We start from the raw sequence: 17,423 nt of genomic DNA, 5'->3' as shown, positions 1-17,423 counted from the left end.
AATGAGTATTAATGCAGTGTATAAACTTTCAGGTGTTTGAGGAAGATGCCCTCAGCTGGGAAGACAAACTGAACCGTATCATGGCACTCTTTGATGTCTGGATAGACGTCCAAAGGCGATGGGTCTACCTGGAGGGTATCTTTACTGGTAGTGCAGACATCAAGCACTTGCTGCCTGTTGAGACCCAGCGGTTCCAGAGGTAACATTTTAATTGCTTTTTTCCTTTTTTGTTTCCCATGGGGAATCTCAGGAACAGGCCTTATAACTTCATGACTTCAGTCTAGCACTCTCCTAAGCTGAAACATGAATTGTATTCTTACCTAGTCTGGTTTGATTACAGCCCAGACTTAAGTTCATCAACCAAACAAAGCAAGAAATGCCTGTAAACAGTCGTGACTGTGAAAGGTTTATACTAAAAAGGGTAGCATGCAGATTTTAGAAGTAGATTGGAATTAAGTGATTTTTCTTGCGAATTCCAATCAGGTAGCTCAAGGATTTTTCTGGCTGTACAACGCAGGTTGATTTCAGTTGTCACAGCCTTTAGTCTCACCCTAAAATGCTGTTTTCTTCCTCCATTTTAAGTCATTCTGATCATCTTTCCACACACTTCCAATCACATCAAAGAATTTTATGCATCTCTTCAGGAAATGAAGAAAAGTAGACCTTCAGCAGTGGAATTAATGTATTTAACATTGCACAAAAGCTAGATTTTGTTGTTGTTGTCTTGAGGTAAATTAAGATCTATTTGGGGAATGTAGCCTTGTGTTCCATAGGGCAGTGGTAATGTAGAGACAAATAATTTTGGAATTCTGCAGGCCTGTGGTTACTGAATTTTATACTATTGTACCATGTTATTTTACTTACAGCATCAGCACTGAATTTTTGGCACTGATGAAAAAGGTGTCCAAATCCCCACTTGTGATGGATGTTCTTAACATTCAAGGAGTGCAAAGGTCACTGGAGAGACTGGCAGACTTGCTTGGAAAGATCCAGAAGGCACTGGGAGAATACCTAGAAAGGGAGAGGTCCTCTTTCCCTCGGTAAGAAATTGACTTCAGTTGACTCTTGAAGTAAAGTAACTTGATGTTTCTGTACAGGAACGTTCTGTTAGGTAAAGCCTCTGCCAGTTTTTACTTATCGTGTGTATAAGATGTTACAGCTATATATCTGTGTCCTTCAAAGTACAGAATTCATTTATAGCCACTTCTCAGGAAGTGGAACTAAAACTTTACTTGATCATCTGTGTCTGGTCTTGGGATTCAGAAGTTACTTAAAGAACCATTGCAGCTGATTTCTGTAATCTTACAGATTCTCTTTGGAACTGCTTAATTCTGGCATATGATTGAAGGACAGTGTCCAAACTGTCACAGTCCAGTATTTAAGTTATTGATTCTGACTTAACCCATAGTTGTTAACAAGTTTATCACATAGCATGAAGGCATAAGTGTGTGACTCAATGTGAGGAGGTAGTGAGTTGGAGTTGTACCTGTATTAATTCAATCCCAAGCACTGTTGTGTGGGTATTTCAGGGATGGACAAGTAAAGAAAATACCCCAAAGCATGGAGTTACGCGTACGCTTTTGTGTGGTATAGACCATGTGAACTGAGACTAAGTCTTAGAACTGAGCTCTTCCAGCAAATATGTGGTTCTTGCCCTCTTACAGTGCTGGAGAAACGAGCGACAGTTATTCCTGTATAATAGCTGTCTATGAAGTATGAATAAATAAAAAGTGATAGTTGGAGTTGTGATACAGATCTGATTTTATATGATTATTAGGTTTTACTTTGTTGGTGATGAAGACTTGCTTGAAATCATTGGAAACAGCAAGAATGTTGCTAAGCTGCAGAAGCACTTCAAGAAGATGTTTGCTGGCGTTTCTAGCATTATTCTCAATGAAGATAACTCTGTGGTTTTGGGAATATCTTCACGGGAAGGAGAGGAGGTAGAGTCGCAGTGTTTCTTTTTTAAATAAAATTTTGTAAATACGTGAACACAGATTGACTTGAACGTAATTCTTGCAGGTGCTGTTCAAAACACCTGTCTCCATCACAGAACATCCCAAAATCAATGAGTGGCTCACTCTTGTTGAGAAAGAAATGAGGGTGACCCTTGCTAAACTGCTTGCAGAATCTGTTACTGAAGTAGAAATCTTCGGAAAAGCAACATCAATTGATCCAGCAGTCTACATCTCTTGGATTGACAAATACCAGGTATCTGTATGCAACACTTCAGCATATTGCAGCTATTGGGTACTTTATTGAGGAAGACTATCTGATGAGGATTCTTCTTTTCACACAGGCTCAGCTTGTTGTACTGTCAGCCCAGATTGCATGGTCTGAGAATGTTGAGTCAGCCCTCAACGGTATGGGTGGAGGTGGGGACAGCAGTCCTCTCCAGTCAGTGCTGGCCAATGTGGAGGTCACACTCAATGTCCTGGCAGACTCCGTGCTGATGGAGCAGCCACCTCTTCGCAGAAGGAAACTGGAGCACTTGGTAGGTGAAAACCTCCTTTCCTCTTGTGGGTTAAGAGGTGAGGTTTTGTAAAATGTTAATGAAAAGTCAAATAGTCTGACTTCCCTTTTTTCCTCTAGGGAAAAAAAAAAAAAAAAATGTTGAATGCAATTTAAGCAACTACATCAAGCCCTAGTCCTGTAGATGTCTGTAGTTTTTAACTCTGCTCGACTTACTGCATGATACCATATTATAGCATATAAAAGCTGTAGAGTTCCTGGCTTTATTAGCAAAGGCTTGTATTGCTGTGGTCTAATGAGTTGTTTCATTCTCCAGATCACTGAGTTGGTGCACCAGAGAGATGTTACGAGATCGCTGATCAAAAGCAAAGTCGACAACTCCAAATCCTTCGAGTGGCTCAGCCAAATGCGGTTCTACTTTGACCCAAAACAGACAGATGTACTGCAACAGCTCTCCATTCAGATGGCAAATGCCAAATTCAACTATGGTTTCGAGTACCTTGGTGTTCAGGATAAGCTAGTACAGACACCTCTTACAGACCGCTGTTACCTGACAATGACACAGGCCCTAGAGGCAAGACTTGGAGGATCACCATTTGGTACGTTTGTACTGAAGTACAACAAAATCTTGAGACAAGCATATAAACTTCTATTCTCTTTAATTTATAGCTTTAATATAAGGTTTCAGAATGTTTTAAACTATGACATTTAAGAACAAAACAGTCTTTTGGGGAAAGAAGGTATAACCATTTTGGGTTTCTTGTAGGGGACCTTTAGATTCAGCATGCTGGCAGATTACGTAGTTGGGCACTGATAACTCGGACTGTAAACACTGAAGCGTGTCTGTCTCACTTCAAAAATAGGTCCTGCTGGCACTGGTAAAACAGAATCTGTTAAGGCTCTTGGACATCAGCTTGGCCGCTTTGTGTTGGTTTTCAACTGTGATGAGACATTTGACTTCCAGGTAAGCTGTTTGATTTAAAAAATGTAGTCTGTGCTAGCAAGCACTAGAAATCTCTTTAGAAGTTTAAAACAGCCAGCAGTGTTTACTTTTGAAATGATCACCTATAACACTTAACTGAGCAGGTATCCGTGGGTCATACAGACACTCTATAACAAAAAAATGCCTGAAGTAAAATTGTTTGTAGGTGGGGAATGTTCTTCTGAGTTTTTTGTTTGTTTTTCTCTTTAGGACTGATAGTTCAATAGCAGCAAATGGAGGGAAAGGAATAGGAAGTACAGGGATGTGGAGCTTAAGACTGGCTTTAGGAAAGTAGCTTAAACTGTTTAATTCATCTTGATAGTGCTGGTTTAATGGAGAACAGAGGGGAGTTTGAGGCTGCATGATTACCAAATAAACCATGGCAAAGCTAAAGAGTTTGCCCCAGTATGTGAAGGATTACTCAAAACTAAGAAAATTTACCCAGATATTTTAAAATTACTTACATCTTCAAACTGAGAACCAGATGAAATGCTTCAGTCAATTGCAACACAACAGATATCTCAAAATAAAACCTCTGTGAGGTTTTTATTTAAAGAGAAATATAAAGCAAAGACAAGTAATCCTACTCCTTGGACTCCAGTGGGGTGTCCATATGTTCTGTGTTGTGATTTTTTCCTGTACAGCTGTGTTTGATTCATTTAGTCAGTGTTTAGCCTCTAATGGTGGCCATAAGAAAGTACCTAGGGAGGGAAAAGAGCAGGAACACAGTGCTTCATACTCCTTCCTTGCACCCAGTCCCCTTCCTACCACTGACAGTAGGGATCCTACCACAGTGGCAGGATCACAAAGTCCCAAGCTGACGTGGGTTATTCTCTATTCATGCTCCAGTGAATCTTTCTCCAGGTACTCATTTCTCTGACTCAATGCACATACACACTTGCTTCTATAGCATTCTCTAACAAATAGTTCCACAGTATTAGAGGGATCTGGGGGTCGTGATAGACAGCAAGTTGAATATGAGCCAGCAGTGTGCCCTGGCAGCCAGGAGGGCCAATCGTATCCTGGGGTGCATCAAGAACGGCATCGCTAGTAGGTCAAGGGAGGTGATTGTCCCGCTCTACTCTGCGCTGGTGCGGCCTCACCTCGAGTACTGTGTGCAGTTCTGGGCACCACAGTATAAAAAGGACATGAAACTGTTGGAAAGTGTCCAGAGGAGGGCTACGAAGATGGTGAAAGGCCTTGAGGGGAAGACGTACGAGGAACGGCTGAGGTCACTGGGCCTGTTCAGCCTGGAGAAGAGGAGGCTGAGGGGAGACCTCATCGCAGTCTACAACTTCCTCGTAAGGGGTTGTCAAGAGGCAGGAGACCTTTTCTCCATTAACACTAGTGACAGGACCCGCGGGAACGGGGTTAAGCTGAGGCAGGGGAAATTTAGGCTGGACGTCAGGAGGGGGTTCTTCACAGAGAGGGTGGTTGCACACTGGAACAGGCTCCCCAGGGAAGTGGTCACTGCACCGAGCCTGTCTGAATTTAAGAAGAGATTGGACTGTGAACTTAGGCACATGGTCTGAACTTTTGGGTAGACCCGTGCGGTGTCGAGAGTTGGACTTGATGATCCTTAAGGGTCCCTTCCAACTCAGGATATTCTATGATTCTATGATTCTATGATTCTATGATTATTATGCACTTTACAAAGAAGCGACTTCTTTTTGTCTATTTTTAACAATTCCCTGGTTCTTGTATTCAAAAAGATGGTGAACAGATGATTATTGGCCATCCTGAACTACTGTGGCTTTTAGACGTACAGTGTTGTGTAGTTCTAGTATCTGCCTTCTGAGAAAGTACTGGAACTGCACCTGGCATTACTATCAACAAGCAAAATAATATGCAATGGGCTTTCACTGTTAGGCGACTACACTGCAGTACCATAGTAATAGAAAGCTGCAAATATCTGAACTTCAGAACCTTGGGTGCACTGTATAAAGCACTCTTTTCTGTTTCTTTTGCCTGTGCATTGGCAAGAATAACTGTGCAACATCAGTGAACTTTCCTCTCTACGCGCAGGCAATGGGACGCATCTTTGTGGGACTTTGCCAAGTGGGCGCATGGGGCTGTTTTGACGAGTTCAACCGACTGGAGGAGCGCATGCTGTCTGCTGTTTCACAGCAAGTTCAGTGCATCCAGGAAGCCTTACGAGAGCATTCCAACCCCAACTATGACAAGAGTATGCTACTATTTATTCCTCGTAGTATTGTACCGTTTCTTTAATATCCTTCATGCTCTTTTGTTGCTCAGTTACATTTTTCCCAAGCACTCCAAGAATGAAATCACTTACCATCAAAGATTAAAATCTTGAAGTAGCTTTCGGCTGGTAGGAATCAAGTATTTGAGTTGCAGTACAAAAGGACGCACTGTCCATTACTGTAGCAAACTAAATTAGAATACTTGAAGTATGACTTATGTCCTCAAGGTGACTGATCACCAGCTGATTTGTAACTAAATGTACCATCTCTTTTCAGCTGCAACACCAATTACCTGTGAGCTGCTGAACAAACAAGTCAAAGTGAGCCCTGACATGGCTATCTTCATCACCATGAATCCTGGCTATGCAGGCAGATCAAATCTGCCTGACAATTTGAAGAAGTTGTTCCGCAGCTTGGCAATGACAAAACCAGACCGTCAGCTGATTGCCCAGGTCATGCTGTACTCCCAAGGTTTCCGCACAGCTGAAGTCCTTGCCAATAAGATAGTACCATTCTTCAAGTAAGTGACAAGTTTGTTTTGAGATGCTAAATGTTGAGCTTATTGTTCAAATCTGTGATGTTTATTGTACAACATGCTCAGTGAGTTACAAAGATTATTCCAAGTAAGCAGTGGCATATATTTTCTTGAATGCTGCGTTGGTTTCGATTGAGAATCAAATTTTGTCTTTCTTGATTCGTAGGCTTTGTGATGAACAGCTGTCCTCCCAGAGTCATTATGATTTTGGCTTGAGAGCCCTGAAAAGTGTACTGGTCAGTGCGGGTAACGTGAAGAGGGAGAGGATTCAGAAGATAAAGCGTGAGAAAGAAGAGCGTGGTGAAGTTGTTGATGAGGGAGAAATTGCTGAGAACTTACCAGAACAAGAGGTAATTTGTGTGTGAGCTCTTATCTTCTGTGACAAAGTATAGAATGCACACTAAACAGAGCAAATGCTCTGCAGCGTTCATCAATTAATGTTAAGCCATGCAAGCAAAGCAATGTTAGTTACAGGAGGTGATAATTAGATAGCTTAGAAGTACTAAGAAGTGAAATAAGTGTTGAATTTTAGGATTCCTTGAAGAGTAATAAAAGACTTATGAGGTGGTGTGTTCACAACTCTCACTGCTGCCCAGTTCTTTTGAAGTTAATTCAAAACAAAACAAAAAAAACCTCTGTTTTGAGGGTTACGTACCTACAGTTGTATAAATTAAAAGTCAGTAGGAATTCATTGTGTAGTTTCAAAGCTGAGCTGCCTGCTAATGGTTGTTTTTTACCTAGACCATCCTGGTTTGGTGCTTTATCAGTGAAGTGTTCCCCGTCAAACACACTCAACAACAAAAAAAAAGTCACACAGAATGGTTTGGGTTGGAAGGGACCTTAAAGATCATCTAGTTCCAATATCCCCACCCCCAAGTCTCAACTGAAACATGATTTTCTCTACAGATCCTGATCCAAAGTGTATGTGAAACTATGGTACCAAAACTGGTTGCAGAAGACATTCCATTGCTGTTCAGTCTCCTTTCTGATGTATTCCCTGGAGTACAGTATCACCGTGGGGAAATGACAGCCTTGCGAGAGGAGCTTAAGAAAGTGTGTCAGGAAATGTACCTCACCTATGGTGATGGAGAAGAAGTTGGTGGCATGTGGGTTGAGAAGGTAAAATGCAAAACTGAAAATGTTGTGGAACTGAAATTAATGTGTTTGTAAGGCTTAACTTCCCTTTTATTATTAAATTATTCATCTCTAAGTGAGCAATACTTAGTGACTACCAAAGTTGAGACTTACACATCATTTTTTCTGTTGCAGGTACTTCAGTTGTACCAGATTACACAGATAAATCATGGGCTGATGATGGTGGGTCCCTCTGGAAGTGGAAAGAGCATGGCTTGGAGAGTACTGCTGAAAGCTCTCGAACGGCTGGAAGGTGTGGAAGGTGTTGCTCACATTATTGATCCAAAAGCAATCAGCAAAGATCACCTTTATGGTACTTTGGATCCAAATACCAGAGAATGGACAGATGGCTTGTTTACACATGTCCTGAGAAAGTGAGTCTTCAAGAGTACGAATGAAAACTGGACGGTAGATTTGTGCCTTGCATGTTCTGGTTTTATTGGGTCTTTGTTATATATAGCCTGTAAAACTGCAATATAAATTTATTTTAATTACAGAATTATAGACAACGTGAGAGGTGAATTACAGAAACGTCAGTGGATTATCTTTGATGGTGATGTAGATCCCGAATGGGTTGAAAACTTGAACTCTGTTTTGGATGACAACAAACTGCTTACTCTGCCTAATGGAGAACGTCTCAGCCTTCCACCAAATGTAATGCTACTTTTTATGTGATACTTGCTTTCATATAAACCTGTTGCTTTTACCTTGATCTGTATTGGTGCCTTTCCCATCACTTGTCACAAGCAGAGTAATACTGATTTCAGGTAGTGGTTAACTAGAGTTAGGAATTTCTGTGGAAACAAACATTTCATGTTATGCTTGTTCTGACCCTGTGAGACAAGTGTGATGAATTATAAGGAAGTCTAGGGTAGCAGGCAATAATGATGAACTTAGTTTGGGATAGTTTAACGCTGTTCTTAATTCTTCAGAGGCTAAATACAGGGTAACTTACTTTAAAAGTTCTGGGTGTGGGTTTGTTTTTTTTTTAGTGTGTATTTGTTTTTTGTGTGTTTTTTTTTTTTTTTACTTAAAAATCTGTTTTAAATTTCTGCTTTTTAGGTGCGTATCATGTTTGAGGTACAGGATCTGAAATATGCAACTTTGGCTACTGTATCAAGGTGTGGCATGGTCTGGTTCAGTGAGGATGTTCTCAGTACAGACATGATATTCAATAACTTCCTGGCCAGACTAAGAAGCATTCCTCTGGATGAAGGTGAAGAGGAGGCTCAGCGAAGGCGAAAAGGCAAAGAAGATGAGGGAGAAGAAGCAGCATCCCCGATGTTGCAGGTATAGCTTAGATTACATTCTGGGCTAGTGTGTCTGAACACTTGTGTCACAAGTAGTCTGGTGTACTTCAAACTTAAGGCAGCTTAATTATACAAAAGCTGACGTCCTGATTTTATTTTTTTTTAAAGAACGTTAAAATAAGAAGCATTTCAAACCTTAAACAAAGTTTCTTCCTGCTGCCTGGTAATCAAATGAGAAGCAAATGCTTTAAGCAGTGTTGTTCTCCCCTGACAGATCCAGAGAGATGCTGCAACAATAATGCAGCCGTATTTCACCTCCAATGGCCTCGTAACTAAAGCACTTGAACACGCTTTCAAGTTGGAGCATATTATGGATCTCACCCGGCTGCGCTGCCTTGGCTCTCTGTTCTCAATGCTGCACCAAGCTTGCCGCAACGTAGCCCAGTACAATGCCAATCACCCAGACTTCCCAATGCAGATAGATCAACTGGAGCGTTATATCCAGGTAAATATAATATGCTGCTGGGTGACTCCTGTGTCTGATATGTCAGAATAGTAGCTGGATTTCATTTATCAGTCATTAAGTTTTGTTCCATTACTGTACAATCAAGCAATAGCTGCTTTTCTTGCTTCCTGCAGAGGTACCTGGTCTATGCAATTCTCTGGTCTCTCTCTGGAGACAGTCGTCTGAAAATGAGAGCAGAGCTGGGAGAATACATTAGGAGAATCACCACTGTGCCACTGCCAACTGCACCCAACATACCGATAATTGACTATGAGGTAAAACCTTTCTTAAGCCAGAAGTGTTGCTGCTTTGAGGTCTTACAAGTCTGCTTTAGAATTTGGAGCCAAAACTTAAGTTTTATAGTTTCTGGCTTGTCAGTGAACAATGTTCTGATCTACCTGTTCTAATAATCACATCAAATTTGATGCTACTAACTTACTATGATTTTTAATAGTTTATATGTATACGCTAAATTAGATATATATATTAAACAGATCAAACTACATTCCTGTTCTAAATTCCAATCATGTTTTTGTGTTCTTAGGTGTCCATTACGGGTGAGTGGGTGCCATGGCAAACCAAGGTTCCTCAGATTGAAGTTGAGACACACAAAGTTGCAGCTCCTGATGTTGTAGTACCAACCCTAGACACAGTTCGCCATGAAGCATTGCTGTATACTTGGCTGGCAGAGCACAAACCTCTAGTACTCTGTGGCCCGCCAGGTTCTGGAAAGACCATGACCCTCTTCAGTGCTCTCAGAGCCCTGCCTGATATGGAGGTACACAAGAGAGTGTGTGCGCACGTTTGTACATGCACGTGTATGTGAATTAAAGGGTAGTAACTAGTCACTTATCTTAAAGATTCAAGCAGTCTTGAGTTAGCACCGAAGTGATTTGCTAGGAATTCAGTGGTGCTTCCACCTCAGTCAGTCATGTGAAAATACAGAAAAAAATAAAAATGATGTTGAGTAGCATTTAAATGTATTTCTCAAGATCCGTAGCCCAAAAGCTACTTCCTGCTATCCAGCTTCAATAATAGAGGAGCATTCCTCCATTTGGTATTTTAAAACCTTGAATAATGTTTAAGAATAGCTCTTGTCCTTCAGTGTATTGAGGTGGCGTAACAGTAATATGAAGCTGTAGTGTTCTAAGTACAAGGCTGGGCAGGAGTTTTTGCTGCATTGTAAATGGAAAACCTGTTGTGGGAAGCATACAGTGTACTACAGTCAGTGACCTGAGATGTAGATGATACATGGACATCCACTGTGGAAAGCTAAGCTGTAGCATGCCTGGTTCCAGGGCTCTTAATAAGCTCTTTCAAGCTCTAATGCATTTTGACTTATTTATTTTCTCTTCACTATTCTCTTCTTAAGGTGGTTGGACTCAACTTTTCTAGTGCTACTACACCAGAACTGCTCTTGAAAACTTTTGATCACTACTGTGAGTACAGGCGCACGCCTAATGGAGTGGTGCTGGCTCCTGTGCAGCTGGGAAAGTGGTTGGTGCTGTTCTGTGATGAAATCAACTTGCCAGACATGGATAAGTATGGCACGCAGAGAGTCATATCCTTCATTAGACAGGTTTGTTTTCCTTTGTAATTAACTATATCATAACAGTTATCTTCACAGAAACTTAATGGTACACTGATTTTGGTTTTGTTTTGTTTTCTTCCAGATGGTGGAGCATGGAGGATTCTATCGTACATCAGATCAGACATGGGTGAAACTGGAGAGAATTCAGTTTGTTGGTGCATGTAATCCACCTACTGATCCTGGAAGAAAACCTCTCTCACACAGGTAATGTACCTAGTAAACAACTGTGTAGCTACAGAATAGGGGGGTCAAAACTGAAGCATTGACTATGGAATCCATTCTTAAACACTTACTTAATATCAGTTGTGCTCAAGCTGTGTTCTTTGCTTTTGAACTAACTACTAGTCAGTTCTTATCCTGACTGACAGTCAATGGCCTTATTGTATTTCTTGAATAACCTGTCTAACATGCAATGGGTACATCAGAACGCTTTTAGGTCCAAGGCAGTAAGGATCAACTAACAAACTGCAGTTAATGTTGGGAATTTTTAATAAAACTGTGATTTAATTTTGATTTAAAAAAATAATAATATAGACTGTTACTTGACTTTCTGGACTATCAAATATGCTAATCTTTCAGATTTTTGCGACATGTTCCTGTGGTTTATGTGGACTATCCTGGGCCAGCTTCACTTACTCAGATATATGGAACATTCAATCGTGCGATGCTAAGGCTGATCCCATCACTTCGCACATACGCAGAACCTCTCACTGCTGCTATGGTAGAATTCTACACAATGTCTCAGGTAATTTGTTGAATACAACCTCAAATTCTAATTGGTCTTACTTTTGGCCAAATCACTTAAGGTGTATTGTTTCCCTTAATATGTATGGGGCTAGCAAAGTAATATATGGCAATTCAAGGACTGTAAAATGGGGCAGAATTCTGGGACAAAGTAACAAGTATATTATATTTTTATATATAACTAATATGTATTATGTATTTGCATTTTTAGGAAAGATTCACTCAAGACACACAGCCACACTACATCTATTCACCTCGTGAAATGACTCGATGGGTGAGAGGTATATTTGAAGCATTAAGACCACTAGAAACCTTACCAGTTGAAGGCCTTATCAGGATTTGGGCCCATGAAGCTTTACGTCTCTTCCAGGACAGGTAAGAAACATGAGATGGGGGGCTATAGGGGGTGGAACTTGGGGACGGGACAACAAAAAAACAAGCACAGAATGAATTTTCCCCTACTCCTCCAGCTTTCATTTGCAGACCAAAGTTCATGTTATGTAGCTCGAGCGTATCCTTCCACTAGAGTATTTGTAGTCACGGATGTTTTTCTTTATCCAGGCTTGTAGAAGACGAGGAGAGACGCTGGACAGATGAGAACATTGACATGGTTGCTCTGAAACACTTCCCCAATATTGACAAGGAAAAAGCTATGAGCAGACCTATCTTATACAGTAACTGGCTGTCAAAGGTAATAACTAAAAAAAATAGAATAGTTTGGGAGCAATTGACTGATGCAGCTTTTATGACTGTATTAGCATGATAATCAGTGTCTGTAATTTTATTAAGCTGATTTCTGAGAAGTTTTTACTATGGATATCTGAAGTAAATCACTACAAAGTTAGTAGCTGTTATTGCAAGGGTGCTGTTTGTAAGTTCTACCATAGCATATAAAGGCAGTTTGAAATAATGTTTCTCTAGAATAGGGTAACATTTCTAGAAAGTTACTAATATTTACTGCGTATGGAATCTCTTGGATACGGTGTGACCTTCAAACAACTCTGATACTGTAAATTGTATAGTGGACTGTCTCACAATCTGAATTGATACAGCTGGGCAATCTGTAGAAATCCTGCTGGATGAAGGCAAAGGTCCTTCTAATCTGCTACCCTTCTTAGGCATTTGCTCTTGGTCAGAGAAAGGCTGTTGGAATGGGGAAGGGAGGGGAAGCAAGTCTTGCAGTGTCTGGCAGCTCAGGCTCAACTTATCATAGATTCAGTGTTTCAACCCCATGCTGCTGTCTGTGGCCCTCTAAGCTGTGGACAGACATGCTCCTGGGCAAGTTAAATGTGTACAGCATTTTTAAGTTTTAGTAGGGGATTGCTTTATTAGATACTCTAATATTTCTGCTTTCATCTACTAAACAATTGATTGCTAAGCAAAATACCCTTAATCTTAACGTCCATACTGTATTGACTGATTCTTCTAGGATTATATTCCAGTGGATCAAGAAGAATTAAGAGACTATGTGAAAGCCAGGCTTAAAGTCTTCTATGAAGAAGAGCTGGATGTACCGCTTGTTTTGTTCAATGAAGTCTTGGATCATGTGTTAAGAATTGACCGGTAAGTTGAGACTTTGGTTGCTGTTCATGTACATCTTATTTAGAGACTTTTTCTAAAACAGAGAAGCCTCTGTAGAGTCTAGGAAAGGAGCTTGATCCCATTCCTTTCCATAGATGACCTACTTCAACCCTTCAGAGAGCAGGATCCTAGCTGGAGAGATGTGTGTTGTCATTTGTAGTGCTAGCTTGAAGTATAGGTGCTCAGGGAAAAACTTCAGTGAGTTGATAACGTTTGACCAAACATACTCATTTGTTCTTTTTTCAGAATCTTCCGTCAACCACAGGGCCACTTGTTGCTCATTGGAGTCAGTGGAGCAGGGAAAACAACCCTCTCAAGATTCGTTGCCTGGATGAACGGTTTGAGCGTCTACCAAATTAAGGTTGGCATGCTAATTTTACTCAACAAAGACTATGTCAAAACACATGCTTCCTAAATATCTGCCCCTAAGAAATCCCACTAGAAGAAAACATAAATAACAAATGTTAAATCTTTCCAGGTTCACAGAAAATACACAGGTGAAGATTTTGATGAAGACTTGAGGACAGTACTGAGACGTTCTGGCTGTAAAAATGAAAAAATAGCTTTCATAATGGATGAGTCAAATGTATTGGATTCTGGATTCCTGGAGAGAATGAATACTCTCCTAGCCAATGGAGAGGTAAGAAGATTTTAAGTAAATTCTTTAAGTGGCTTTTTACAACTGTAAGATGCTACAATATTATCTTTTGAATTAGGTTCCTGGTCTCTTTGAAGGAGATGAATATGCCACCCTCATGACTCAGTGTAAAGAAGGAGCACAGAAAGAAGGTCTAATGTTAGATTCACATGAAGAACTCTACAAATGGTTCACCAGCCAGGTTATTCGCAATCTCCATGTTGTGTTCACTATGAATCCATCGTCTGAGGGCCTGAAGGATAGGGCAGCTACCTCTCCTGCACTCTTCAACAGGTAATTGCTGTATATCCCCCTGTACATTATAAATACTATTAAAACAGTATTTTGGGGAAGCCTTCACAAATGCTTTTGTATTTCAGGTGTGTCTTGAACTGGTTTGGAGACTGGTCCACTGAGGCACTGTACCAAGTTGGCAAAGAGTTCACGAGCAAAATGGATCTTGAGAAACCAAATTATATCGTGCCTGATTACATGCCTGTTGTGTATGATAAGCTACCACAACCGCCATCACACAGGGAGGCTATTGTTAATAGCTGTGTGTTTGTTCATCAGACTCTTCATCAGGTATGTTTGCTTAACGTTGCTGAACTTGTGCTGATTGCTATGCCACAGCATCGTGCACCAGTTCCCTAAAAAGCATGATTTTTGGCACTTAAATAGCATTAAAACCAATGCATAATCAACAATTCCTTCTTCCCTAAAGGCTAATGCTCGTCTGGCAAAACGAGGAGGCAGAACCATGGCAATCACACCACGCCACTATTTAGATTTCATCAACCATTATGCCAACTTGTTCAATGAGAAGCGAAGTGAATTAGAGGAACAGCAAATGCATTTGAATGTTGGCCTTAGAAAAATCAAGGAAACAGTTGACCAGGTACTTATCTTTAAAACTGCCTTTTATAATGCTTGGAGTGATAAAATAGATCTCCATGTTTAGTCTGAGTTCTCCCATCTTACTCTCTTTCTTAGGTGGAAGAATTGCGGCGTGACCTAAGAATAAAGAGTCAGGAACTGGAAGTGAAGAATGCAGCAGCCAATGACAAGTTGAAAAAGATGGTGAAAGATCAGCAGGAAGCCGAGAAGAAAAAGGTAAAAATCTTTGTTAAATCTCTGTAAGTAGTAAATATTCTTGTTTCTAAAACATTAGAGCCTATAGAGCAAATACTCGAGGAAGTTCAACTTGTAAAAAGCAGTGTTTTCTCTATGAAACTTCTACTTAGGTCATGAGTCAGGAGATCCAGGAACAGCTGCACAAGCAGCAGGAGGTCATTGCAGACAAGCAGATGAGTGTGAAAGAAGACCTTGACAAGGTGGAGCCTGCTGTCATTGAAGCTCAGAATGGTATGTGAGCATATGAAAAGATAACACTGTGGGACTGGAACTAGAACTGAAGTATATGGGAATGTGTTTTGGTGTGGTCTGAGCTGGTCCTGTCTGATAATAGTGTCAGCTCTTAACATGGAGCTGAACAATGTTGCAGAAATTCCTAGTATTTGAGCTCTGATTTTGTATTGTTAGTAGTACTGAGCTGATACTTGATACTCATTATGACTTGTGGCTTCGTTTCTGGCAGACCAGGTAGAGTTATTCAGTCTATGTATTCATAACAAAAGCTCGTAATCAGAAAGGCTGATGATGCCTTATTATGGCAAAGACAGCTTATGCTAAAACTCTCCCTTTGTAAAACTGGGTAGAAGAAACATTCTTATTATAAAGCTTTAAATAAATAATTTTAAGGCAGCAAAATAAGTTGCCTGTGGCCAGTTGGCAGGTTAACTTTTGTAAAAGTTTGTATTGTGATACAGTAGTTTTGATTGATATCCAGTACTAACTACTTCCGTTAAAAAAAAAAAAAAAGCTCAGCTTCCTTTTGGAAGCTTGAAGCATTTTTATAGATCCACAGTACTTGAACAGACTTCACTAACTGTTTGTTTTCCTCCCAATCAACTTTCATCACCTTTCTGGCATTGGTTAGCTGTGAAGTCGATAAAGAAACAGCACCTGGTAGAAGTCCGTTCTATGGCTAATCCACCTGCAGCAGTGAAGCTGGCACTGGAGTCCATCTGCCTGCTGCTCGGTGAGAGTACAACCGACTGGAAACAAATACGGTCCATCATCATGAGAGAGAACTTCATTCCAACCATTGTTAACTTCTCTGCTGAGGAAATCAGGTAAAGTGCAAATGTGCATTACATGGATAAACTATTCACAAAGGCGCGGTAGGTTGTAATTGGACTTTTTCTCTAATTGCTTTAGTAGCACTGGACTTCTTTTGAGACTGATTTACTCCTGCATATAACGATGGCTTGTAATGTAGGTGGTACAGGAAATAGACCACTGCAGCAAAGGTGTATCATGCACACTGGGACAAAACAACTGCTATTGAATAACTTCAAGGCAGAATTTCAAATCTGTATGCTGCTGTGCAAAGCCATGTTATTAGCTGAGACTAGTTTTCCAGGAGTAACTGAACAGGTTGTTCAGGCTGACCTAGGTGTCCTAACATCTGAGCAGGTTAGAGTACAGACCTCCTGAATTCCCTTCCAACCCCAAATTATTCTGTGATCCTGTGAGCAGTTAAGCAGTTAGTGATCAATTAGTTACAAGAATATGTTAAATATCCTTATATCACTGACATGCTGATACAATTTCTGACAATTTCTGATACAGTGTCTTGAACTAATTAAAACATCAGCAAAATTGCTAGGAAATATTCTTGCCAATTGCGAAAGATAAACCACGGAACACCTACATGCCAACATTCAGTGGACTCATGCTGTTTCTAAAAACTTCTCTTGCAGTGATGCCATCCGGGAGAAGATGAAGAAAAACTACCTGTCGAATCCAAGCTACAACTATGAAATTGTAAACAGAGCATCGTTGGCCTGTGGGCCTATGGTGAAATGGGCAATTGCACAGGTAAAGTCAGTACTGTGGGAAAGCAAATGGAAGGTGAAGAGTGAGCCTGAAGGCATGTGACAAGGGTCTAAAGGCTCTGAATTTATCTCTATTCAGCTAAACTTTGCAAGCTATTTTGCTTCAAAGACATTGGTAGAAGGTTCATATGGATGCATTTGGGTTGTGTAGTACTGTGCCAGAGAACTAATTGGCAGTTGTGGTATACTTTTTGTGCCAAGAAACGTTTGCTTTACAGCAAACAGTAGGTGTTCCTTTCTCTATAGTGTGATCTTACAGGACAGTTACTTTGAGTTTTCAGCAAGACAAATGCTGGAAAATGCACTGCAGTCCTCTTAGTGAAACTTCTGTTGTCTCCATCTAGCTTCACAGTAGGGTATGCTCACGGACAGCTCTGTTAAGGTCTTTTAGTTAGACTTTTCAGTACTCGAATGGTTTTCTAAAGGAAACAGGTTTTGGGGAAGGTGCCCCCAGTGTGAGATACCTGAGGGTGGTTTTACTCACCTGCTGATGTTCAACACAACAGTATGCTTGGCTTGCTAAAACTGTGGCTTCTATGAATGGTAGTGATGTGTAGAAATTCAATTTAGCTTCAGTCTCGCCAATTGCTCCTATCTTAATTGTTCTGTGGCTTGGCTATTCTAGGAGAGGCAGGTGACCTCAGTACTGGCATGAACATCTGCTTAAGTATTTCAGCAAAACAGTGTCACACACTAACCAATGTGGTCTCAATCTCTTGTGTGTCTACAGAGCAATTGCAAAATTGCTTTTGTTCTTGGACTTGGTTTAAACTAAAGTCTTAGAAATTGATAGACAGTCCTTAGTTTCTGTTAAGCCGCCCTTAATTC

The 17,423-nt window shown here is 40.6% G+C and overlaps 2 protein-coding genes across 2 annotated transcripts in view; one reads left to right on the top strand and one right to left on the bottom strand.

The window, feature by feature from the left end:
- DYNC1H1 (dynein cytoplasmic 1 heavy chain 1) overlaps positions 1–17,423 on the top strand; it is a 44,293-nt gene that overhangs the window by 13,821 nt on the left and 13,049 nt on the right. Inside the window, exons 22-53 of the mRNA XM_082760861.1 lie at positions 33–199; positions 867–1,040; positions 1,778–1,943; positions 2,023–2,211; positions 2,300–2,494; positions 2,789–3,071; positions 3,336–3,436; positions 5,480–5,639; positions 5,935–6,178; positions 6,360–6,543; positions 7,100–7,312; positions 7,463–7,701; positions 7,825–7,981; positions 8,390–8,617; positions 8,852–9,082; positions 9,217–9,357; positions 9,627–9,860; positions 10,455–10,661; positions 10,756–10,877; positions 11,253–11,418; positions 11,629–11,792; positions 11,979–12,108; positions 12,847–12,980; positions 13,245–13,359; positions 13,477–13,638; positions 13,715–13,929; positions 14,016–14,220; positions 14,360–14,533; positions 14,629–14,748; positions 14,880–15,000; positions 15,635–15,830; positions 16,461–16,578. Coding sequence (XP_082616987.1) covers positions 33–199; positions 867–1,040; positions 1,778–1,943; positions 2,023–2,211; positions 2,300–2,494; positions 2,789–3,071; positions 3,336–3,436; positions 5,480–5,639; positions 5,935–6,178; positions 6,360–6,543; positions 7,100–7,312; positions 7,463–7,701; positions 7,825–7,981; positions 8,390–8,617; positions 8,852–9,082; positions 9,217–9,357; positions 9,627–9,860; positions 10,455–10,661; positions 10,756–10,877; positions 11,253–11,418; positions 11,629–11,792; positions 11,979–12,108; positions 12,847–12,980; positions 13,245–13,359; positions 13,477–13,638; positions 13,715–13,929; positions 14,016–14,220; positions 14,360–14,533; positions 14,629–14,748; positions 14,880–15,000; positions 15,635–15,830; positions 16,461–16,578 — 5,655 coding nt within the window. The remainder of the gene's footprint in view (positions 1–32; positions 200–866; positions 1,041–1,777; positions 1,944–2,022; positions 2,212–2,299; positions 2,495–2,788; positions 3,072–3,335; positions 3,437–5,479; positions 5,640–5,934; positions 6,179–6,359; positions 6,544–7,099; positions 7,313–7,462; positions 7,702–7,824; positions 7,982–8,389; positions 8,618–8,851; positions 9,083–9,216; positions 9,358–9,626; positions 9,861–10,454; positions 10,662–10,755; positions 10,878–11,252; positions 11,419–11,628; positions 11,793–11,978; positions 12,109–12,846; positions 12,981–13,244; positions 13,360–13,476; positions 13,639–13,714; positions 13,930–14,015; positions 14,221–14,359; positions 14,534–14,628; positions 14,749–14,879; positions 15,001–15,634; positions 15,831–16,460; positions 16,579–17,423) is intronic.
- The window catches only part of LOC309878423 (uncharacterized protein), a 36,639-nt gene continuing 26,957 nt past the window's right edge, over positions 7,742–17,423 (bottom strand). Inside the window, exon 10 of the transcript XR_014317542.1 lies at positions 7,742–7,796. The gene's annotated coding sequence lies outside the window, so the exon portion shown is untranslated. The remainder of the gene's footprint in view (positions 7,797–17,423) is intronic.

This window comes from Aythya marila (assembly GCF_965140915.1).
Source record: "Aythya marila genome assembly, chromosome: 5".
In the NCBI taxonomy this organism is placed as follows: Eukaryota; Metazoa; Chordata; class Aves; order Anseriformes; family Anatidae; genus Aythya; species Aythya marila.
The sequence above is the reverse complement of the archived record's forward strand: the minus strand, read 5'-3'. Positions and strand labels throughout refer to the sequence as shown.